The sequence below is a fragment of the Bombus huntii genome, chromosome 8 (genome assembly GCF_024542735.1).
Source record: "Bombus huntii isolate Logan2020A chromosome 8, iyBomHunt1.1, whole genome shotgun sequence".
Classification (NCBI taxonomy): domain Eukaryota; kingdom Metazoa; phylum Arthropoda; class Insecta; order Hymenoptera; family Apidae; genus Bombus; species Bombus huntii.
Window position 1 is genome coordinate 1,252,702 of NC_066245.1, and position 24,707 is coordinate 1,277,408.

General features: G+C 44.3%; 2 protein-coding genes across 6 annotated transcripts in view; one reads left to right on the forward strand and one right to left on the reverse strand.

Moving 5' to 3' along the window:
- Positions 1 to 2,108: 2,108 nt before the first annotated feature.
- Positions 2,109 to 24,102, reverse strand: LOC126868755 (protein jim lovell-like). Of its 5 annotated transcripts, none has more exons than XM_050624536.1 (4): positions 23,956 to 24,102; positions 23,296 to 23,750; positions 15,950 to 16,306; positions 2,109 to 13,138 (listed from the first exon to the last, which is right to left on the reverse strand). In XM_050624536.1, the coding sequence occupies exons 3-4, from the start codon at positions 16,138 to 16,140 to the stop codon at positions 10,942 to 10,944; spliced, it is 2,388 nt and encodes a 795-aa protein (XP_050480493.1). In that variant the 5' UTR covers positions 16,141 to 16,306; positions 23,296 to 23,750; positions 23,956 to 24,102; the 3' UTR covers positions 2,109 to 10,941. The 5 variants fall into 5 exon arrangements, with proteins under 5 accessions (XP_050480493.1, XP_050480492.1, XP_050480495.1 ...); XM_050624535.1 differs by having other exon boundaries at positions 23,920 to 24,099; XM_050624538.1 differs by having other exon boundaries at positions 23,296 to 23,410; positions 23,589 to 24,099.
- Positions 21,644 to 24,707, forward strand: part of LOC126868756 (diacylglycerol lipase-beta-like) — a 136,629-nt gene continuing 133,565 nt past the window's right edge. The window contains exon 1 of the mRNA XM_050624546.1: positions 21,644 to 22,405. The gene's annotated coding sequence lies outside the window, so the exon portion shown is untranslated. The remainder of the gene's footprint in view (positions 22,406 to 24,707) is intronic.

The window sequence follows — 24,707 nt, forward strand, 5'->3', positions numbered from 1 at the left end:
ATCCTCCTCCAGGTACGTTTATGTGTCCACCGTGCGAAATAATATGCCGATCCCGGCGTAACAACGAGGTGTCCGGTGATTAATTACGCATGCCAATCCCGTAATCGTTAGAGCAAGGTGTTGAAACGACAATTACTGTCACAGCGATCTCCCAGTGTATAATACATACGGTAAAGAAGAAGATGTAAAACTAAAAGAAAGAGAGTAAGCGAGTCGCGAGAGGGACACTCCTCGAGCCCAAAAGTGCACGCGTTTCGCTCTCGGCATACAATGCATCTTCTTGGCCCGCGCCCCTCCCGGAATCCTGATCTTTCGGTTCAACCGACGTATTACTTATTTATTAGGACCGTGCCCGGGTGGTCCGCGACATGACGGAATCGATTACGCGAATTCGCGGAACTGGCCTTCCTGGCCCGAGTCCCTTCGGAATTATGCTTACACTCCTTCAGATTCGGCTCTCTTCTCTTCTCTACCTCCTCCTTTGAACTCGTTCGATCCTCCATCTTCTTCCGTCCGTCCCACCTTCGCCGTTCCTCACTTCTTCTTACAGACCTCCCTTCAACCTTTTTCCAACTCACACACACAGGCGCGCGCTCGCTTACCGTATTCTCACGCATACCGACACACCCACCCTTGTTCTTCTTTTCTCTCCCTTACCCGATCCTGTCATGCATCCAGCAACTATCCCTTTCCCTCCGCTTGGTAGAACGCCCTCCCAGGACCCGGTCGACGTTAACGTTCGGCTTATTATGTAATCAGAATAACAATAATTGTTTCGGAACTTTCGACTACTCATCAATCCGGGTGACAGCCGATTGCCCGCAGCTACGTGTAGGCATCGCTCGTTTAGCAATCCGTGGATAAGGATCAGAGGGCGGCAGGTTTCGAAGAGCTTCGAATTATCTTCGATTTTGTGAACTTTATCGGTAGGACCGGCATGGAGGAGGAGCAGATATTGGGAATGGTTTTCTCGCGAGTTATGGCCTCCTCTCGTTCTTCCAGAGTACTAGAGGATGGACCGGATCCTAAGTGCCCGCGGACGAAATTATTACGTTCATACGTAATCGTATGGACAAATTTTCGCCGCGACAATGTGATCTTTGCGGCAATGTTGGTGACTAGGTGGCAATAATACGGTGTTCGATCGTATAATATTCAGCGATAGCAATATATTATATATTTATATGTACCTTCGAACTGTTATTTGAAATTCGTTTGCAACACTTTAGATTATTGACGCGAACATTTTCAACAAGCGTTACCTGAAACGAGTACTTTTTCTTTTTTTTCTGTTAATCATATTACGAGTTAATAATTTCCTGTTAACTTGCAGTCTCGCGTAATGATACTGTTATGAAATGAAATTAAATTGAAACGCGTACATCCACCAGTATGTACCTTATTATTACGTGGGTGTGTACCTTAGAGGAATATTTATTTCTTGCGTAAATATTCACAGCGTTGACATGCAACGCACGAGACACATATCGATACAAGTATTTTGGACATGTTTCGTCTTCTATAAACGATATGTGTATTAAAAGTATATTTTGAATTAATGATTCTCCGCCAAATTGCATATTTCTGCAATGATATAAATTCGAACGTAAAATATGTATGTTAGAAAAATTGTGAAATAACTTTATACGTATGTCAATTATAAATAAGAATAATTAAATACAATAGGATTGTTATAGCGTACAGAGCAATTTCCCACTCACCTATAAAAAAATACATTTATTCCATGGTTTTTGACAATCACAAAATTTCATTGTCCGAACAGTAAATTATCGATCTTAAATATCTATTTTTCTTGTCGGCTAACAATAGGTATCTATGCAACTTGAAAAGATCGCATCGTATTAAAAACCCTAAACTATCTGCTGAAATATCTCCGCCATTCTTCGAATAATATCATAAGTGGCGAAGCGTATGTTAACGATATACATTGATATAAACAAAATCTATGAAAAGTCTCTAAACACTTTTCTGTCTGTGTACTTATTATGGTACGGAACGAAGAAATGCGATGTAACGTACCACGAAAAAGGTATGGATGGGGCTAGATGTTGATTGGGGATGAAAGAGGGTTAAGAAACAACACTATAAACGTTGCAATTGTATGTACATTTTTTATTAGGGGTTAATATAATAATTCTCGTAATCAGGGCGGGTGGATACGATTGGGTCGCGCGCGTGTTTTATGTGTGTGAGCGCGCGCACGCGCGTGTCTTGTGTGTGTGTGCGCGCGCGCGCGCGTGTGTTTTTTAGTCCGAAGAGCGAACGTGGGATTTAGGTAGCTAGCCTCGTCCTAGCCTCGTGTGCGCATTCACACCGTTAATTAGTCTGCAACGTTTTGCGTGTTTCGCAATTATTATTGCCTCTTTTTGTTTGTCGTTTGTTCGTTCTCGTTAATCTCTCTTGTAAATACTTTTCATCTAATAATTTAATTGCGTACGTAATAATTCGATTAATCAATAAATCCGTAATAAATCGGTATAAATGTTGAATCGTGTGCGTGAGTGAACTAGTGGTGCCGATCCTGTCGTAGGGTCGGCTAGGAAGTCTCGGTAGTAACCAGCGGTAAACGTATCACAAGTCATGTAGCAATCATTTATGCATTATCGGTACGAGTGTTCGAGAATCGAAGTTACTTCGCGCTTTCTCTCTCGTTCTCTCCCTCTCTTTCACTCCTTTCCGCGCATGCTCTCTTTCTCTCCGGAGATGTAAATTTTTGTTTGGAAACTATTCTCTGTATATATCAACGAACAACGAGTACCGGTGCTGCTTCGTCGTCTTAACGTAGTGAAAAAAAGAAGTCTGAATCTACCGGCTGCGCAAGACAACAACAGCAAAAATAACAGCGAAAAATCTCTCTCTCTCTCTCTCTGTGTTTCTAGTTCTGTCTTTATCTTCGCGAACGACTTTAACGCGAGTGTTGATCGATATTAATTAAATTGTACTCCACTGATCGCAGCCAAACGACTCTCTGAATTTATCTATATTAGAAGTTCGCGTCGTGTCATGCGTGAAATATAACGCGATCGCGTGTATACATATTTATATTATATATATACACACATACACATACACATACACACACACACACATACGCATGCACGCGCGCATATTACGTTACGTTACGTATATATATCGTAGCTAACGTTCGGCACGAAAAATGTCTTGCATATCTTCGCGAGAAGGCCCGCGGCAATCTCCGATCGCGTTTACCCGATTCTGTCCTGTCGATATACATTGCCTATGTTATAGTAGCTACGAGTTCCGTGTTCGATTCGTCTGTCTCAACGATAACGTCGATTCTCAAACACTCGGAAATATTGTAGTTATAGCGTAGCGCAGTGCCGCGATGCTTACCGTTCCGCAGTTTCACCTATGTAAATAGGTGTGTCGCAGGACACGCGTTCGCCACCACGGCCCCCTGCGCTTAGGTAATTGTTATTGTATATCAAACTTTATAAACTGTAATACAATGTAAACCTGTAAAAAATATACTGGGTGGCGGCGGCTCTGTATAATATAATAAGTAGTATTATAATCGTTATGGTACAATTGTAATTCGTATAAATATATCGTTATATTATATTTCTGTAATGTGCGCTTCCTATGTTGTTGTTTCTTTTTCTCGCGTTCCATGTTTTCGTCATGTAGCGTGCAAAACGGCAACGTACCGGCCGCCGATTGCGTTCTATTATTTCCTTCTGTTATATTTCGTATAAGCGCTTGGTTCGTTGTACGGTAAATGCAGCTCAGCACCATTGTAGGTATATCTAAACGTATCAGGGAACGTACATCACTTTATACGTATACATGGTCGTTCGGCGTCTGTACACATTCTTTGTCGCAAAGGAAACTATATACGCGTAAATATGTCTCCTTCTAGCTTGTTTACGGTAAAACGAATTATTCTTTCTTAAACACTGCGCGAAATCAAGGCATATAAATTATTTTATCACTCGCTTCGTATATTATGTATAATCTTGTGAAATATTTTACATATAAAAAATTAAATCGCTAATTGACGAGATAACCAATAACGACGAATATATACTCTGTTGGAATGAAATTCAGCGCAGTGTTTAAAGAATCGTCACTCAAAGTAGATGTACATTATGAGGCTGCGAAAACTCATGATCGCCGGAGGAATAATGTTTCGAATGATAGCGATAAAGATATATAATAATTATTCCTTCGATCAAGAGCATCGAAGGCGCAGCGGTTACCGTACCACGAATAAACAGCGTTAATTTGTTATCTTCTCATGCGCTCGGGGCGAGGCTAGGGCGATTTAGGAACTACGTGACAGCACAACCGATGCAAGTAACTATTTCATCTGTTTTCTGGATTTTGTCCTGTTGCTTTATACAGTGAATTCTCTGTGAAACTCGATATTGACGGTTTCTATGTCACGACCATTGGAACTCGGCCAAGAGTGACCGATGGAATGTTTCTTGCCCGTGTCGAGTGAAAAGCCGTCAAAACTTTGAAGAAATCGGAGGCAAAATTTCGATAAATTTTGACTTTTCGTTAGATCGATAATAACCAGCCGAAGTGATTTTATCCCGTTACAAAACATCTGTTTTACCTATGTAATACACGAACCATGCCGACGGTTGATAATACCACGACGGAGCAAATAATTACAAGCTACGAAGCGCCATCTCTTAACGATGAGGCGCACCCCCCGAGACAGTTTGCACTCGATACGAGGCACTTTCGAAACTTTCGCATACTCGCCACATAATAATATCGCACGACGACATAGAAACCGCGTGTTTTATGCATTCATTTTCTCTCTCTCTCTCTCTCTCTCTCTCTCTTTCTCTCTCTCTTCTCCCCTCAACATACGTTCATTCCGTTTCTTCTTTTAACTAATTCTGCGCATCCTCGCAAATTTATATCTCATTTCTTCTTTCTATCACCCGATTAAAGGTTGTATCCGAAGAACAATATTCCCATTGCACAATTATCGATAAATATATATAATATATATATTATACGTACGTATATATTATGCATAAATAATCGATTGCGCATTCTTTGATCCTATGTACAAGTGTGATCTCATGTAAATTAAAAATAATTCTTTTTTGGAGGCGTATCTCTTTCTTGCGCTTTCTCATCCTAGCTTTCTTACTCTCATATTCACACCCTTCCTCCCTCTCCCGCCCCAGTCTGTCTGTCCGTCTGTCTCTCTTTCTCTCTCTCTCTCTCTCTCTCTTTCTTTCTCTCTCTCTCAACATGTAAATACTTAATATCTTTCATTCTTGTTGCAGTTTGTCCTTTTCACTGTTTTATTTCTTCCTCTGCTCTTGTCAGATAAAACCGTACTATCTCATTCTCGTACTGTAGGAACTTAAGATGGTGACTTCGGTCTCGGAGTCCCAGAAAAATCAAAGGTATTTCGTCTGTCCTATTTGTGTCATTCGATATAATATAACTGTACCCATAGGAGTAATGTGATTATCAGTGTAACAGTGTATACGTTATAGCGGCGGTCGCAGCGGCGATGGTTTTAAAAATATTTATGTTTGAACGGTGACAATGACGGTCGTGGATAGTGCATATAATGGCAACGTTATAATGACACGATATCGAGTGAGAATGATCACGACAATTACGATGTAATGCCAGCGATGCACCGATAACAACGTAGAAATGACAATAATTTCTTCTACTTAAAGACTAACGAATAAGAAGATAACGCGTAATAACATCGTGCGAGAAATTAGCGCGATAAAGATTCGATAGTGGAACGAAACGACGCTTTGAACAGAAAATACGAGGAAGGACATTTTAAGGAATCCGTTTCATTTCGTTACAAGCGTTTTCACGATCGGAAATCCTTTCCGGTAATGACCCGATACGACGATGTAGTTGGTACTATCTCAAGTCGTCGTTTCAAATTTAATACCCGCCGTATTGCACTATTTGTATTGCAACAGGAAGAAAAACAATAGAATTGATTGGAATCGACTAATGTAAACCGAAATGGGGGCTAAGATAATACGGGTCGTTAACGCAAGTTTGCGAAACAGGACGAAACAGATTCCTTAAGACATTTTTCTTCCGATGCGCGTCGTTTCGCGTCGTTTCGCTGATTTCTGTCAAAAAAGTGTTAGAAAAATCTGTCGGACAGTCGAAACAGACAGTGCGACGTGACACGTGTTACATTTATGAGAAACGCGTTAGCGAGCTACTAAAATTAACAATACCGCAATAGAACTAATGATATGTAGCGATCGCGTCTTGTTCGTGAAGATCGTTAAGCGGTGCGAGCAGATTGATTCATCCCGATCGATTCGAGTTATATAATGAGTAATATAGATAGTAAAGTTAATTTTAAAATCAATGATAATATGATAATATCATAATAATATGATAATAATCAATGATAATAATGACGTAAAGCCAATGATAATTAAAAAAAAATAATAATAATAATAATAGTGATAATGATAATAATAGTAACACAAAACAATAATAATAATAATAATAGTAATAATAAGGATAACGACGACGACGACGACGACGACGACGACGACGATGATGATAATGTACGTACTGTATCTTACGTATTGTAATAAATAACAAACACACAAATAATAATAATTATAATGGATATGGTAAAAAATTAATAATTACGTCGATATATAAGTAAGAACGGCTGACGGTTTCTTGTGCCGCCCAGAATTCGAATACAACCTTTCGCCGTGTCCTGTTCGCACGCGTAGCCAAGATTGCTAACAACGAATCGATAATTACTATCGGTTTTAATCATTATCAACTGGTTTCGCGTGCCTTCGCGACAATTCGACTAACTTGTACTACGCGTAATAATATCCGTGCATTTCGCGGTAATAAAGTAACCAATCGATACGCGCCGCCTTTCTATCTATCCACCCTTTCCTTTTTCACCCCTTTTTCGCCTCTCTACTTACACCCTATGCGACAATGCGACAATGTGACAATTTTTCTCGATACCGTTCACGCGAATACGCGTACGCGCGCGCACGTATGTGTGTGTGCGTGTGTGTCTGTATCTGAGAGTGAGCGAGTGAATGAGCGAGGGTGTGAGCGAACGCGCGCGTGTCTGAGTACGTGTGAATATGCGAGTACGTGTGCCCGAGTACATGTCCGTATATCCGTCTGTATGAACGCGTATGTCCCTCTTATGCAGCTTCCGAGTCTCTCTTTCTCTCTCTTTCGCGCGCGCAACCGTACTTCTCGTTGTCAGAGATGATCGTCTTTCGCGTATATCTTGCACGTTTTTCGCTTGTCCGATCGTTAAGTTCTCTTTTGCTCGAAATAAGTTATTCGCGAATTGTCCGTGGCCGATCTCGGGTTTGTGTGTACGGGGCTCGGGACACGCTGGAATATGTTTCGCGATCAGGAGCGGGTCGGAACTCGTTCGAATTCACCTGAAAGGCATACGAACAACGAAACAGCCGTAAGCTTTGCTCGAAGAGTATCCGACGACAACGTACAGTTTCGTGTGTTTACGATTTTTCCTCCGTTTAACTGTAAAATAATACTGAAGTGTGCACATGGTGCCTATCACATATGTCTACGTAGTCTCTCTTTCCACAGTCGCTCTAATAATCACGCGCACGATCAGCCGCACACATTTTTCTTCCGCTATTTTTTTTCTCTTTTCTCTTCTTTCTTTCTTGTTGCTTTCTCTTTTAATCGTTATACGCACTTACAACTCGCGACCCAGAGAAGAGATTCTCTGTCTTCTCTGTTTCGCTGTTTCGCCTCGCTTTCGCACTCATTCCCTAGATTTCTCGCTAGCATTTCATTGGCTTACTCGCTCTTCTTCTCGTCAACAGAGTGGATAAAAAATTGTTAAAACCAGTTTCCACGTGGTCATACCGCTTCGTATGCCCTCCGCTTCTTACCCAATTTTTCACATGTCATTGATACAAGTAAAGTCATTGAAGATAATCTGTAATCAGCTTAACTTCTACGTGTAAATCATTCGAGTAACCTTAACGATATCTGTTGGTTCGTTGCTAGCATGAGAAACGACCCCGATTAAACGCGTCTAAAAGTAAAAAATCGTAATACGAAATTTCAGGCAAATCATCGTTGATTTTTCGTAAATAAAAAAGTAAAATATCTTAATTATAATTACTTCTGTAAAATACAATATACGAGGGGGGGGGGGGGGGCTAAACTCACGGTATAACCCGTCGAAGCAGTTATAAACTCTTTCGAAACACCCTGTATATATATGTATATGTATATATATACATATATATGTGATATATATGTATATGTATATATAATATATATATGTATATGCATATATAATATATATAATATATAACATATAATATATATATATGTGTGTATATATATATGTATATATAATATTAATAATCAATAATATTAGTTTGTATCGTACAGGCTATTTTGGGGCTGAAAGCCTGTGGTTTCTCTAATATCTTTGCTTAACCTCCTTACGGAATCCATACGCTTTCTCCCATCGTTACGTTATACTTACAAGTTATTCTTTAATAATATATTTAATCTCGCTTTTGCTAGGTGCAGCAAGGTGTCACGTAACGGAATTTACCATCTTTTCTCTTGCCGTTTCCTCACCTCTCTTTGCATATCTCTTTTCTTTTTTTTTTTTGTCTTTTTTTCTCATTTTCTTAAGATTCATTAACGAAATAATCATCGTAAATGTATTATAGCTTTACGTTAATTTTTGTTTGTTTCTTCGTTACCATTACTTTTACAGTTTAATACGTTAGCTTTTTTTCTCTTTATCTATCGTAGATTTGTCTGTGGCTATCCCTGATGTGTTAGTTACCCTGCGCTTCCGTCTGGTTGTCGAAATATTGTTGCGAAATTGTGGTCTACGATTAAAATTTCGTCGTTTGTCCCGTGTTTCGAATACGAATTTTGTTCCTCTTTCCTTGTTTCTCGTTTCTTAGCATCTGCTCGTTTCCACTCGTTCGTTCCACCCCTTGTTTCGCACTGGCCGAATAAGGTTCGCGTTTCCGGGAGCTCACCAAGATTTACGATCGAACGGACACGCGCGGCTTCGTCTTTTCCTCTAGCTAACTTGCCGAGCTTTCCGGCGATTCGGCCGGTCATTGAGTTTATATCCGCGTGCTTTAGGTGGCGCGTTGTTTCTCTCGAGTGGGGAAATCTCGATTTGAAGAAGAATTATCGCGACAAAACAAAGCGAAAGAAAGGGAACGAAGCGTCGCTAACGATCGAGGGTACAGTTACGTATTTACAGATCAATGTACAGTCGTCTGTCTGTCCGTAGAGGATATCGCAGCGGTTGGCGGGAGTAGCGCGTGTACTGGGACAATTCGTGGCCGCGATACTTCTTGCGTGGCAAGAGAAAAAAGAGAGAATCTTGGCAAGCTCGCACCACCCTGCGCGCGATTATTACGTAAACCCCGTTCCACCCTATACTCCGGCAATCGTAACGTGATTTTACGAATGCACGTAATTCCGGTGGTCGCGAACGTTTCTTTACCGCTTTCGAAACCCTATCGAGGACCGACGCAAACGGCTCGCGCGAAAGTGACGTCTATCCGTAACGAATATCGTTGTATCAAACTGAACTATATCAGCGGTTAACATCGAACAGATAAGGTAAAATAATGGTAGTCAATTGGAAGCTCGTTTCGACGCGCTTCAACGGCGGCAGCAAGACGATCCATAGATACGAGGTATTACGTGATTGGTCGATTGATTTCGTTTTAATCGTGGAAGCATGACCGATAATAAGCACGGTGGAGCAACGTTCGGCTAGCGTCGATTCAGATAAATAGAGATATACAGCTACGTCGGAAAAATAGAGATTGGCGTAAAATTAAAAGACAACGTTTCGGATTATTGCGTATGATTGTCAAACGAGTAACGATCGTTCAACGCGTCAGCTTGCTGCCACCGAGCGCGAATTGCAACAGGTATGTTAACGATCCGCGTATTAAACTATGGTTCGAGTCTTGTAAACCTTGACTCGTGTACATCACAGGCTACCAGGATGTTTTCAAAGTATTATAGTAAGTAAGCGCGTGTGCGTCTCTTCCTCTCTCCGTTTCTCTCTTTTTCTCTTTCATTGGCGTGTATGTCACTTTCTCAACGAGAAGTCTGCAAGTATACGGAGAATTGTTCGACGATTTTTCCTATTTCACGTAGGGCGGCCGTTGCATTTGCTTTAGCCGTTTTACAGTACTATTATTTGGTATGATCGCTGTTGTAGCAGGAACTATTTATAGCGACGATACGAGGAGAGTCGTGTGTCTCGCCCACCAGCCAAAGTCTCCGCTTCCAAGCACCTAGTTGCGTTTCTTATCGACCGAAGGGTAGATGAATTTTTGGTCAGGACGCGTAGCAAGCGCGTAACGGGGGAACGAGCACCAGAAAAGACACCGTCGATGACTCTTCTTCCTTCGAGCTGTTTCCGGACGAGCCGCTAATTTAGCCAAGAAGAAGATACGAGAGAATTTCGCCGGTACGCTCGACCGAGTTTCGCGATCGACGGACAAAGGGAGTTGAACGTCGATATTTTTGTCGACGGAGTAAGACGGAAAAAGACGGAGAAAGACGGAGAAAGAAAGTCAGATGAGAAGAACGGGCGGTGGTGGGTCATAAGCGTGGACCTTGCAAGGTGGAACGTCCGTCGAGCTTACACCCCGGTAGCTGTAAACCCGGCGTGGTAGTCAGTCTTGCGAGAAGAGAAGAATTTCGCGGGAATACCGAGGGCACGCGGCCTATCGTTCTGCTCGTTTATATGGAAGTATCGACGTGTCTGACGTGTACGCGTCTCGAGAAATCGTTAAAAGGGATGGTCGGTTTGAATCGGACGTGTACGCATCCGTGGTACTTCGACGAAGACGACGATCGGCGTGTGACCGCGCTACGATATCACGCGTAAAACGTTCTCTTTTTTTAATCCGGACCATTTTGTTGAAGTAGCGTTGGTGCCGACTGCGGTGGTTGCGACTGCAGCGATTCGTGATGATGGTGACGATGATGATGGTGATGAGGATGATGATGATGATCAACCGGCGATGGCGTTTGACTGCTCCGTGAAGTATTAAGATCGCCTCCTGTGCTACTGTTGCCGCCACCGCCGCCCCCGCTTCCGCTTGCGCTGCCGCTTGCACTGCCGCTTGCACTGCCGCTTGCGCTGCTGCTTGCACTCCCGCTTGCGCTACCGCTACCACTCCCGCTTGCGCTCCCGCTCCCGCTCCCGCTCCCGCACCCACTCGTGCTAGCGGGATTCGCTGACGGGTCGAAGGCCTTTTGTTCGCTTGGAGGAAGTAAATGCACCATACTAACTGGAACGGGGAACGCGGCGGCGGCAAAGTCAGGAAAGAAACCCTGTGGTAGATTAGCGCCGAGCAACGAATGATGAGGAAATACACCGTCGTCACCCGGGTGCGGCGGTAGACCGGCGAGCGGATGAGCCATCTGCGTCGGCGGCTGGGCGGTCTTAACGTTGTTGTTCAATGAATTCATTACTACTTCGCCCGTTGTCGAGCCCGTGCAGTCCCTTCTCAGTTGTTCGAGTTTCAAACTTTTCCCGTATTTACCTCGCACGTACATCAATAGACTGTTGTACGGTATACCGAAGATTCTGCTTGCTTGCGACGTGGTCATCTTCTTGTTCCAAACGTGCTGCAACGCCTCGGTCAGCTCCGCGTTCGTCCAAGACCGTGGCGGTCCGCCCCTGGGTGCGCTGTGCTGACCTTTCGGCCTTCCCACCGGTAGTCCTCGAGCGCTGTGGTCTCCCCATCTGCGCGCCGCGTCACCGTCGCTCCTCTGTTTCTTTGGTTTTTTTCCCGAATGATGGCCACTCATAGCCGCCGCGCCGAAAAGTCCGTGCAACGTTTCCGGTTTAAAACTATCGTGAAGATCCGCCAAAAGGGATCCTCTATCGAGAGCACCCGCGTGAGGAAACAGTCCACCACCTAGAGACGCAACACCGTCCAATGGGAACATGTTCGCGACGGAACTTCGCCGTGGTGTCAACGGAGATTCTTGTTGCTGCTGCTGTTGTTGTTGTTGCTGCTGTTGCTGCTGCTGTTGTTGATACGAATGGGTTCTATTAGTCCCGTGTGGGCTGCCGTCCTGCGGATGATGACCCTGAGGTGGAGGCGGCAATTGGCTCTGTGGATGATTCGGTAACCACTGGTTCGTTATTTGGCCTAGGCTCAGCAGGTAGTCGTTCTGATGATGCGGTGGTGTCAGCGACAAGGCCGACAACGTCGGTAAGCCCGCGGCGGCGGCGGCCGCCGCCGCTACTGCCGCAGCAGATGGAATATCTTGGAGGGAACCATCGGGATGCAGCAGACTCGTGCCGGTTAACGGAGATCCCCTCGGACTACTGGCCGCCTCGCTGCTCTCCGCTTTTACGTTGTGATGGTCGACTCCATTGGGTGACGACCTCTTCATCGAAAGATTTTCCGCCTCTTCCTCTTGATGTAGGTGGTTCTGCATGCTCGAGTTCGAGCGCTGTTGGTGCTGTAGGTGTTGTTGGTGTTGCGATTGTTGATTAATACCGGCCAGATTCAATCCGCTCGCCAACGGACTAAGACTCGGCGCTGGATGAGGTCGACTGAGATCCTGCGGCACCAATTCGCCGGATCTTCTTCGCGGCCGAGCCTGTTTTCGTCGAGGTAGCAACGGCGATCCGCAATTCTCTCGCGGTTCGCGCATCCCGAAATTCAAATGGCTCATGTGTGGTAACCTATCGCGATGGTCCCTGCTAGGGTGAAAAATGGCGGGTCTCACTGACGGCACCGGCTCTCGCGTGGACGGCGGCGCCGTGATTTCCGAAACGTTATCGTCCTCCTCTGGAGTTTCTTGCCTGGCGCCCTCGGGTGTCGACGGCTCGCCAAGTAGCAGATCGGCGGTCGGCGTTTCCGGCGGCGATGTCAGCCTCGTTTCCGACGAAGCTAATCCACGCACCTGCAGACTCTCCGCGGCTCTCATCAGTCCTGCGAGTTCCTCGCGACCGACCCTCACCTCGCCACGGTACATAAAGTCGATCAGCGCCGCTACTTCGTGACCGGGAAAGTCCTTCAGTACGATCACCGGATGTTTGCAGGGGTGCTCGGCAAATATTCTTTCGAAGAATGGGCTGCAAATTCAAACGTTTCGATTTACATTGTGATTCGATAAATTTACTCGATCGCTAAAATTATTTTACTAAACGCATCGTTATCTCCGTCGATGTCGATTCGCGATTAAACGTACGTCGCCCCCGCGTTACCGTTTCTGCCGAATCTGTTTCTAATCGGTTATCCACGCTGTACGTTTAATATTCGTACGATCGAAGAGCAACACGACCGGAGTAACTCCGTTATGTCGTTCTTCGGTCCTTTTATTCCTCCTAAGACGATTACGTTTCATCTACACCGCCATTGTCAAACGCGCGACCCTTGCTTACAACGAGAACCGAGTATGCAAGATCTTTACGATACCGGAAAAGAAATTTCTGCAAACTGTACCAGTTATTCGTGTACTTACAGTGTGTTCGTTACAGAGTTACCGTTTTAAAATCCTGACGAATATCCCACTAGAATGTAAATGCAAGCGGTAAATTTGTAATCGCTGCCGCGGTGTTCGTATTTCGCCATCAAACTATTTACGCGAAATATGGATTATCGATTACCACCTTGTGTGCCATGCACGAATAAACAACGCAGCGATCACCGACTTTCTAGAAGAGCGACGCGTCTCGGAAATCTCGCGTCGCAGTCGCAAGAGACGGGGGCATTCGCAACTATAAACGGGCGATAAGCGAAGGAAATTATTCGTTGCTTGAAACGTATGTCCCCTCCGTTGTAGTTTGGGCAATCGGCAAGAGAGCGGCGGTAACTCGATTTGCTGGCAGAAACCACGGGCAAAAAGTTGCAACGAGAATTAGTAGCGTTTCCATATGAAACTTACGCTCGTGGTTGTGTAGGAGATCGAATAATGAGACTACCAATATGTGTAGTCGTTAATGTATTTAAAACAGATCTCGTCGCGAAACGGTATGTATACAGTCGTTTAGTCACAGTTTATAATAAATCGTTTGCGATCGCGTTTGTTTGTTTATAATCGTCAGGAGAAAGTCAAAAGATTCAAATTTGTCTTGTTTTACGGTTACATGTAGCGGCGGCATTGTTTCTCTCGGAATTTGTTACTCCTTACAATATCTGTGACCTAACGATCTTGATACTCCGAGGCAAAACAACAACATGATTTGAATCAAATTCTAATTCTTGTGCCGCTACAGTTGCTTTTACGTGGTACGTTGCGCGTGGTGCCGAGAACATTGCCGCGTTGCGTACAACGAAACTGACCAACAAGCCGCGAACAAACGAACAGGCGAGTGTCTCGACGGACGAAGAACGTATCGTTCGATAGAGATCGACACGGGGGGAAGACGACGGTAGCGAGTATAAAGTGTAAAAGAGACGCGTGTACGTCTATGAGGACATTTAGGTAATATTAGGAGATATTACATTATCTATGCTGGATGCGTTAATTTTACGAGTAGTGACTAAGCTTCGTTCGAAGCTATTCCGTACTTGAGCTTCTTATACCACGCGAGCTTATCAGGTATATCAACGATTCCTACCAACCACGTAATAACATTTCCCTATCAATGATATTTTTACCAAACGTATATTACAAATCGATATTTAAGATATCTAAAGGGTGAAATATTTCTAGAATCTTCAGCAGCAGATACGATGGGCCGTCGGAAAGTTGGAAGCCGAGCTTGAATCTTTCCCAATTTGACGCCAGATATCGCCCGAGTAATCGTCGCCGATTCTAATGCTGAAACTTCAAACGAACAGCATTTTTTCGTAATTTTATCGTCGAGAACGAAAGGAATTCGCATTTTCGGCACTGGTAATTCAAAGTTGAGAAAATGGCCGTTGAGAAAACTTTGAGCTTTTATTAACGCCTATCCCCGTTAACGAACTATCTGAAACGCGTAAATTTGTCAAATAAATAATTTACAAGCTGTAACGCGAGGTAAGGCGGAATACGAATCACCGAACGATAGAAATTGTTGTCAAAATTTACTGTTGCAATTTTTGTAACGACGAGAAAGAACAAACTATGTAATTTTTATCGTCGATATTTTTATTTTACTGCAGATAGGTAGATATTTTCGCCCAGCGTTGTTATTGTATTACATACTGATAATTTAGCGAAACAAAGCCATCTTCGTCGGCAGTGATGATTCGTCAATGTTGTTTACTCGACGTATGTCATACTGTTTACATAAATAAGTAGACACGTGAGTCATGCTCGGACCACAGGTATATATGCAAGTGTAAATCGGTGCTATTCAATTTCTAATATGACTAATACGTACGACGTCGCTTTATCCGCCTGACCATCGTAACTCGTAACTTCCAACCGTGCTTTCCAACACCATCGTACATTTATTTCAATTCTTTGGATATTTACAAACGTACGCGGCATTCTCGTGTTTTACCGTTTCGAAAGTTGATCAACTTCTATAACGGAGCAAAAAGTATAGCTATTTAAATACGGCTAAATGAGTTAGTATCGATGATTTCAGTAAACGTATACATAGGCGCGTAGATATAATTCTTACTCGTGCTGTACGGTCGACCAACTTTCTTCGAAACGAAATACCGTAGAATATTCGAAGGAAAAACCATCGTTTTCTCAAATCGAGTCGATAAATGATTACCCGCAGTTAAACATATTCTCGATCGTTTGAATACGTCAACGATATTTCGACGGATTTTCGATGAGAAAGAGAGAGAGAGAGAGAGAGAGAGTGATCGAACGGCGAGAAAGGGAGCGAATGGGAAGAACGTAAATGAAAATAACGCAAATACAAGTGTGTACCGTTGGAGACAACGTATACGTATTAACCGAAAGGCTGCACAGCCTTGAATAGAGTCGGGTTTCTTACCTGCAGGCACTAAGCACAACCTTATGCGCCCTGAGGCTGGTCTCGGCACAGACCAGGGTCACGTCGACAAGTATCTCTGCGTGTAGCAACGCCTCGAATGCCTGAAGTATGTGCGTCTGATGATTGTTCCATCGTAAGGAATAGTGCGACTGCAAAGCCATCCCATCAGGACTGTCTGCGGCGCTCGACATTTTCTGACCGCCGCTCGTGCCGTTAGCGGAGCCACCTTGCTCCGTTTCGTCCTCCTTTGTACCTAGAGGTTCTGCGTTCGTTTCTTTCTTCCATGCACGCACGTGGCCACGCACGTATCGCCAACAATATCTTCCCTTCGACACTATGTTGAACGGTGCTGTACTCCTGAAACGCAAATTACCAAATGTCATTATTAATCCGTGTCTAGAGCTATAGGAATCGAATACAACCGATTGAAAATCTCTGCGAGACAAGAAACGATGCTAACGTTAAGGCAGGAATAAGCAAATAGATGGAAAGTTTGAGCTGTTCGAAAGGAAAATTAGGAAGAGACGTATGCGGTTGGTCGAATATCGTAGAAACGAGAGAAGCTGAATATTTCGAGTTGAACCGGAGATCTATGGTGTTTGCGATGTTAAAACGTTGGCGATGTACCAATGTCTCGTCCCTTTCGTTCTTCCTTCTATATAGCAAAATGTATGGTAAATGTAAATGCTAATATACGATAAATATAGTAAATTAATCCTTTAACCGCTCAACGATGACCGAGCGATGCGTCCGTATGTCGTCGTACACAGTTTTCGACCGCAGTTCAGTTTGTTTCTTCGTACGTCGCGACGCGGCGTCCATACTTCGCATGGACCGTAGTTGTCGATAGTTGTCGATAGTTGTTTCGAATTGTACCACGTCCAATTAAATTATCAAGCTTTTCCATATTCTTCGTAATATTCCTTTTATGAATATTTTGCTTTTCGTACATTTTCCTTTTCTCTTTAATATCGTTCAGCCACGTCCTTGTTTATTTCGTATTACGAACAAACAATGTTTACAAGTTTGACGCTAATTGCGATAATCGATCGTTTTAAATCCATTTTATTTAGACGAGAGTAAATCAAATCGATAAAGCTGAACAAAGTGGAAATCAGAAAGCGCGATGAATATTTTATATAGAGCTTTTATATAGTTTCACGGGAGTAGGTACATATAATGTCAATGAACGTTAATTACATTTCTATTTCAAAATATCGCAGTTTCAATTTAAATCGTCATCGATATACAAATTTCGTATACGAGGTTCCTCCTTTTCGCCGAATAACAGTCCGACGTCTTATGGAGAATAAAAGTCAACAGCGTTCTAAATATTTCAGATGCATCTCGATTTTCTCACAGTTCTTTGATAAATATACGATCGACGAATAGTTTTAACCTTATTTTCTGGTAAGCAAAAGCAATATTTTCACGATCTAATCGGCTACATTTACGACACTAATGAGCTTAATCGCTTCTCCAATATCTTCGTCTTGCGGTAGCACCGCTTAAAAATCATTCGAGTTATTTTAAACGGATAAATGAAATAATATTATGTCAAAGAGATTGAAGAATTTGAAATGGTCCTCTGTGAAATTATACATATACATATGCATATACGCGATATTAGCAAATCGTTAAAAAAACGCGCTAGATAGAAAGCGTGCGTTGTTACGGAACTTGGTACGATCAAGCGATACTTTGCTCTATGTACGAAAGTTTCTGAGAATGCGACCAACGAGATCCGACTACGAGTTTTACGAAAAAGATCCGGCAAAGATTCGTTGTCTAATCTTATTAGACTTTATATTTACCATACTCGCACAGTTTGTCATCAAGACAAATCTATCGATCGTTGGAATGGTGTTGCGGAATATTTATAGGCACGCGGCAAGAATGTTTCACGAATGCAAAGCTTATTACGTTTGATAAAGGTTTTCAGCAGAACGTAAAAGGAGAACAACGTTAACTATCGGCGAATTAAATTCAATCGGGCGGCGATTTAGCTGTAACGCGTGTAATTTTCTAGAGAAGCTCGTGCATCTATATGACGATGTACCGCGCATTATTACCCGGAGAAAAAGAGATTTATTGATTTCCGTTGTACGGATTTATTAGTCGGCCAACGAAAATTACTCGAATTTGCAATTTTACACGGAATACGTTTACACGCGGCAAACGTTGATCGAACTCGGATGCTCCAGGATGTATACGAATTAATTAAAATTATTTGAACGAATTATTTGACGCAAAAACGACACATTCTCGTGACTTTCGTATACGGTGTTACGGTATCGATTCTATATTTACTTTCGTTGCTTTTCCACAGGAGAATAAATTATTTGTAAACAAAATATTCGTAATATGGCGATGGTTGAATGGAAAAAAGGATGAACGGCGATGACAATTACTAATCGGTGAATCGTTTGTTGAAAAATAATCATACGTATCGTACGTATCACACGTATGTAGTAACAGTAAAATTTCGATTAAAGACGATGCTAAGCTAATTTCAAGCTAATGACAAGCTAAATTCGAAGTAGGCCATTGGCTTAATATATATATGTATACGCATACGACGATGTATGATATATGAAAAAAATTGGGTTCCTTGTCATCGAAGATTCGATATATCCTTTATGGAATTATGGAAACGAGAGGGTAAAATTAATAGCGGAATTAATTATGAAAATAAACGGATAATACGTAAATGAACTCGAAACGATGGTTACGAGGATCTTTGCCTAGGCAAAGATATCGTGTACAACTTTGGAACATTACGGAGAATCAAGGTTATACGATATACGGTAGTAAGAGACTTTGGAGTAAGTTGGAGAATGCAGAAAAAGTTCGTCCTTTAGCGCCTTACTCTCGATGTTTACGATACGAGTCAACAACTCTATTTTGAAACAATGTACGATTCAACATCTCATTGACAAAACTCCGTGAGGTGCATGTAGTATTGTTATTGGATCGGAATACGTTATTCGGTACGGTTTACAGTACGTATGAAAGAAGGAATTCAGCGGCTTACGGAGGTTCTTACTGTTCTTTCTGTTCGCGGGAACAAAGCGTCGAGAAATCAAAGTTCACGGCAGGGCTACCACATTGCGATCGGACAGCCAGAGGACCGATGAATTGGCGTATCGCTGCTTGGATTATTCGCTTGTAGTGGCAAACCTGACGTAACGTTTAAACACCGAAACTCGCCGGAATTTCAGACCGTGCGTTATTCCTACACGCGGCTGGCTGTCAGTCGGAAGGGAAAAGAACGTAAAAAGAGGGAAATCGTTGGAGTTTCGATTGGCCGAGAGTGGACCCGCAGGCTTCGCGAAACCGCGGTACGTCACTGTGCGCCTGCCGAAAACTCACCGCAAGTTTGTTGTCAAACTCGCACGTGTTCGGAAAAAGTACAACACGGTGTCTGCAGATACGGCCCGTGTTATCGTTCTCCTTTTTTCTTATCTCTTGCTGTACGTTTACACTGGCGTCGAGCAGTTTTGCGAGCGTGGACTAGACTCGGACGAGAGAATATACGGAACGCGGATGATTTCGTCGTTCGTGGCATCCTCTACGAATCTCGAGAAAATCGACGGCTAACCTCTATCTTACGAGAAAGTTTCCGACTCGTTTGTTCGTCTTCTTCTAAATCGTGGAAGAAATGATAACAGCGTTGCGTTAAAAGAAAAGTTGTACGTTCTTTCTTTGCCAATGTTTGGCAACTTGGTGGCGATCATCGTACAACGTTCCATCGTACTGGCTCCCTCGGATCTTGAAAAGATGAATTCTATCGGAACGGGACTCTGAGGTAATTTATCGATAAATAATTTATTCGATAGCGAAATTTCGCGGATAATGTAAATCTGAAAAGGTGATACGTTCGAAAGCGAGCTTCTCTAATTCGTATCTGTTCTCGCGTTCATCGCAGAAACACGCAGTCTGATAACTTCGAAACAAAGTTAAAAAGACACAATACGTTTTAGTTTTGCATGCTTGGCGTTAAACGACTATAACAACCATTGGCCGTGTTTCGCAACTATTAAGTTGATTCTTGCTTATTCTAAGTATACTACTATAGGTACGATGACTTGTCAACGAAAGAGCGTATATTCGAGCGTATATTCGAGCGATTGGTTAAACTTTTTGTCGTGCAAAAATCCGGCAAAATAGGACGAATCCTGGTTTTGTCGAGTATATGAACGGCCAACGATGGGGGTAACGATAATTTCACCGCGTGAAAATGTGATTCGGTGGACAGAGGGAGCAGAATAAGAAATTACGGTTAGAGATATGGACAAAAGGAATCGTCGTAGACGTTACCGGCGCGACGTAGTAATTTGCAAACGATCTCTTTTCGTTTGTCGTTGCTTGGAGAAACGAAACGCTAGCCAGCTGAGCGAGTGAAACTGGTCAACCGGACTACTTAAATTTGTTACCTTGCTGTAGCTCGAACCAGACACGCGCGATTGTTTCGATGTGCCGGTAGCAGTTATCGACACTGCCGGACAAGATCGATTTACCGACCGATCGATCTTTTTTCACGTTTACCGTGGACGACGTTACACCTAAGACTGGTAACTAAGTTCAGGGTGCGTTTCTCGCGCGAAATTGGTCACGACGACAAGAAAGACAGAAAGCACATAACACTGGATTCCGATGACAAATGGATCGCGTTACGAGTTGGAAAAGTGGCGGGGCAACTGCTCCATTTGCTGCAGGGCCGATCCTTCTCGCACTATTTCTCGCACTGATACAGGGTAGAACGACGAGGTATCGGCGACGAGGAGTTGCAGAGACGACGAAAAGCGTAAACGTGCTGCACTGATCCGATGAGGAAAACGCGCGTATACTTGGAGGGAGGTTTCGTTGGCGGGAAAACGAAAGACTGGCGGCAGACCGCGTGGTTGCTGCCGTGTATAAGCGAGGAGGAAGAGGAGACGGATAGAAAGCGCGCGCGGGAGAGGACACAAGAGCGTGGCGCCCCTAAACGATCAGCTGATTTCTCACTGTCATCCACCACCGTCTTCTCGATAACGTCACAAACATGTTCGTTGGTACGTAGATTCGGCTCCTTCGCGCGGTATCCTATCACTCGGTTGACACTCGGTCACTGTAGATCGGCAGCTGGTTGTTTGCCACGCGAGATAATTATTCGATTTCACCATGCGATCACTGGGCTGGCTGTGACTTCTCCGAGCAAGAGTAGATCGACCCACGCGACTCGGTCAACTATTAACTATTTCGAGGGAAAAACTTGCGAGGAGAAAATTTGAACGGAAAACTCGGGCGTCGCTAAAGAAACGTTAAGAGAAAACTGACCGTATCGTGTGGCTTGCGTGTGCGGCACAGCGGCGTCGGCGACGGCCGGTGAGTGAATGCGCTGTGACGTTAGGCGCCCCTCCTAAGATCCCCGCCCCTCTCGCTCCTTAAACATCTCCCTCCCACACGACGCGTCATCTCTCTTTTCCCGCACGATACATGCCGCCGCTCGCTTGCTCTCACGCTAACCAACCAACCTCCCTCTCTCTTACCGGCCGCCTGCCCCCTTTCGCCCGCCAACCCCTTTCCCATATGCTTTCTCCTCTTCGTCGCTTTACCGCGCCCCGCGCGCAATCCTACCACCACCTCTCACCACCCCTAGCGTGTGTCCTGCCGCTCCAACCAACATTCGCGGACCGCCAACTACCCCTTTCCTTCCTTTCTACTTCGGCCAAATCTACCGTTCCATGCGAGACGCGCTCCTTCTTGTTGCCCTAACTCGCGCCTTTCCTTCCCCCGGCTATCTATCCTCTCTCTACCCAGCGCTTTGCTTCGCACCACCGTTCCTCGCTAGCTACCACGAATCCACGCGTTCATCCGCCAGCCGATGCAACCGATAAGAAAAGTTGCACGTGCACGCGACCGATTCCACGTTTCTCCACGTTTCTCCTCGTTTTGCCCCATTTCCAAACGCCAGCATGCCGTCAGACAGTATGTTTTCTTGGTAGTTTCGCTCGATCGTACCGGCTTCCATCGAGACAGCCGCATACGGCCGTTTCGTCCGAATTCCATCTCTACCTGCGTTGCGTTTCGCAATTACGCAATTACGTACGCAATTACGTACGCGTGGTCGTCGTTCCACGTAATCTTTCGTTTCTTTCGGATCGCTGGAAATTCTTGGATTCGCGTCGTCCAACAACAACGTTGAAACGTGATTGCGCGCGGTCGCCAGCAACGATCCAAGAAAAACGACATCCATGCCTCTTGCGAGTCGCTGGAAACTCGAAATACGCAAGTTCGTAGATCGATGGCCGACCGGAGACGATAAATACGAAGCAGGTGTCGTAAAGATTTCGAGGACGGCGAAAAGCGGAGCACGAGGAGTCAAGGCCGTCGCCGGAGGTAGCACTAAGAGGGTGAATTCCAAGTTCAGCACCTTTCGAAGGTTCTTGGATCGCAACGGGACACCATAGGAAGGTAAGAACTGTAGATAGTTTCCTCCTTCCACTTACAGTCATGCTGTCTCTCTTACGCTTCCGTGTTTCCATCCGTTTATATACTTCCGCCAAATACTTTAGCGTCTCTTATTCTCTCTAGTCGATATTTTTCCACCACACGACATCGCGTTTAACAATTTTCCACGATTTATTATACGTTGTTAGCTTCGATTTATTTTTAGAAATATCGTCCGACAAAAAGTGAGGTTTTTCTATATACAGTAAGTGACCTTTGTATATCGCTAACCAATAATACGCGGATATAATTAAACGTTATTAATCGATTAAACGATAGATATACGGTTCTCTACATTCGACCATCTTTTCATCGAGAAACGCAACGTATACGTACATTTATGCTTAGTTGTTTCGAAGTAATCGTCGATGAAAATTTGTTAAGCGCTATCGCGCGTATTTGTCGGACGTGGCTGTTTAAAAATGAAGATGAAAAGCACTCTATTAAACATTGGTATTGTCGCAAACACCTTCGAACGTAGTTCGTTGTCCAAAGTTTCGCGGATGAAAGCCAAATCACGTTACTAGTAATTATACCAATAGAATACAAACTTGCACGCCCGTGCCAGCGTGTAATCTCGAACTTGCTGTAATTATATATTCGAAAGGAATATGAAATCTCGGATGAGTTTCGATCGATCGTTGACACGTAAAAAGTCGAAGGACCGTACTTTCGCGTACCCCGTGCGCGATGCGAATCATGGAAAAAAGCGCGCGTCCTTTCGCAGAACAAATTCTTGTACGATTCCGAACGTATCGCAAACTTTAACAAGTTATTTCTACGTGACGTAAACGAGAGGCGCGATCGCGTGACAAACGATATAAACGTAATAATTTCAAGAATTCTTTGCTTACCTATAGAACCAAAGAACTTTGTGCTCACAGTTCTATAAGGCCGAAACCTTAAATTCCAATTTCGACGAGTACACGTGGATCCATGAGGGGCGTAGATCCGGTAACGCTCAATTTGCTGCAATATATCCACTATCACTATCCTTTGTTCACTTCGGAGCGCGTAAAAAATATCACGAGTCACATCATTCTGTTCGGTAGATGTGGAACTTAACAGCTGTTACGCGAGAGACAAGTATCACAAAGAACGGTGCAAGTTGTCCCGTGGCGGAATCCACGTTAGTTTCGGCACATACCACGAGTGCATCGGCCAAAAGCTTGACCGTGATTTATCATCAACTGGCGTTCCCGCGGGGGTGTTTTATCACAGTCGTGTCGGACGGGTGGTCGATCGCGTGGCACGCGTGAAATTCCGCAGGTGGTGGACGCAGCTCGTCCACTCTCGACGTCGGACTTCCCTGTGAATGTATAAGATGGACGCACACGCACACGCACACGCACGCGCACACGCACACAAACAAACAAACAAACAAACGCACACGCACGCACGCAGGCGCGCGCGCGCGTGTCCATACACACACACACACGTATGCAGGTACACACACGTACGCAGGTACACACACGTACAGGCACACCAACAGGAACACGAACACGAATACGAACACGAACTAGAACACGCACGTACACGTATACGTGTGCGCGCGTAAATACACGATTTCCACACAGGTGTGCGGTGGAGCGGCGGCGGGCGGCCTGGCTCTTAGAGCAGTCGCGTTGTGACTGCCTCTTCGGACTTGCCACTGAAAGTGGAGAACGAGGCGAAGAGTCCCACCTCCTTGTGCCACCTCCAACTGGGTGGGTACCAGCCCATCGGACCCTCCCTCTCCTCTCTTGTCTCGTCCAACCTTTTGCTTCAGCGCTATACGTGCCGTCCGTCCAGAGAGCCGTCGAACGTGTATAGCCGATTGTACGCGTAACGTGCGTGCTTCGTGTCGAACAGAACCAACGCTACTGCCGAGCTTTTGCTGTCCAAGCAGCCGAGTTAGCCCCTTACCTACGCTCTTGAGATTCTCTTCTACCTGGGGGTGAGTGGCGGGGGGCACTTTGCTACCTACTCGGCTAAGATTCCTTAACCGTGCCCTAAATAATACTGGCTTCGAGGGAGGTACACCTGCTCGGCAACCTGTGGCCTTTCGTCCCTTTTCGACCAATGACCATACAACCTACAACTTCCGTTAGAAGCGCGTTTAAATCTCGCCAAAGAAGCGGAGCTTTTTCGCTAGATCCGTAGGATTTTCCTTGACGCTTCGCTAAGTCGCTTGTCCGTCGTCGAGGTATGCAGTTTCTTTCGGTGGACGTTGTTCGACGGAACGATGATACGCTTGAGCAATTCTTTTAAAATGTATATAGCCAAA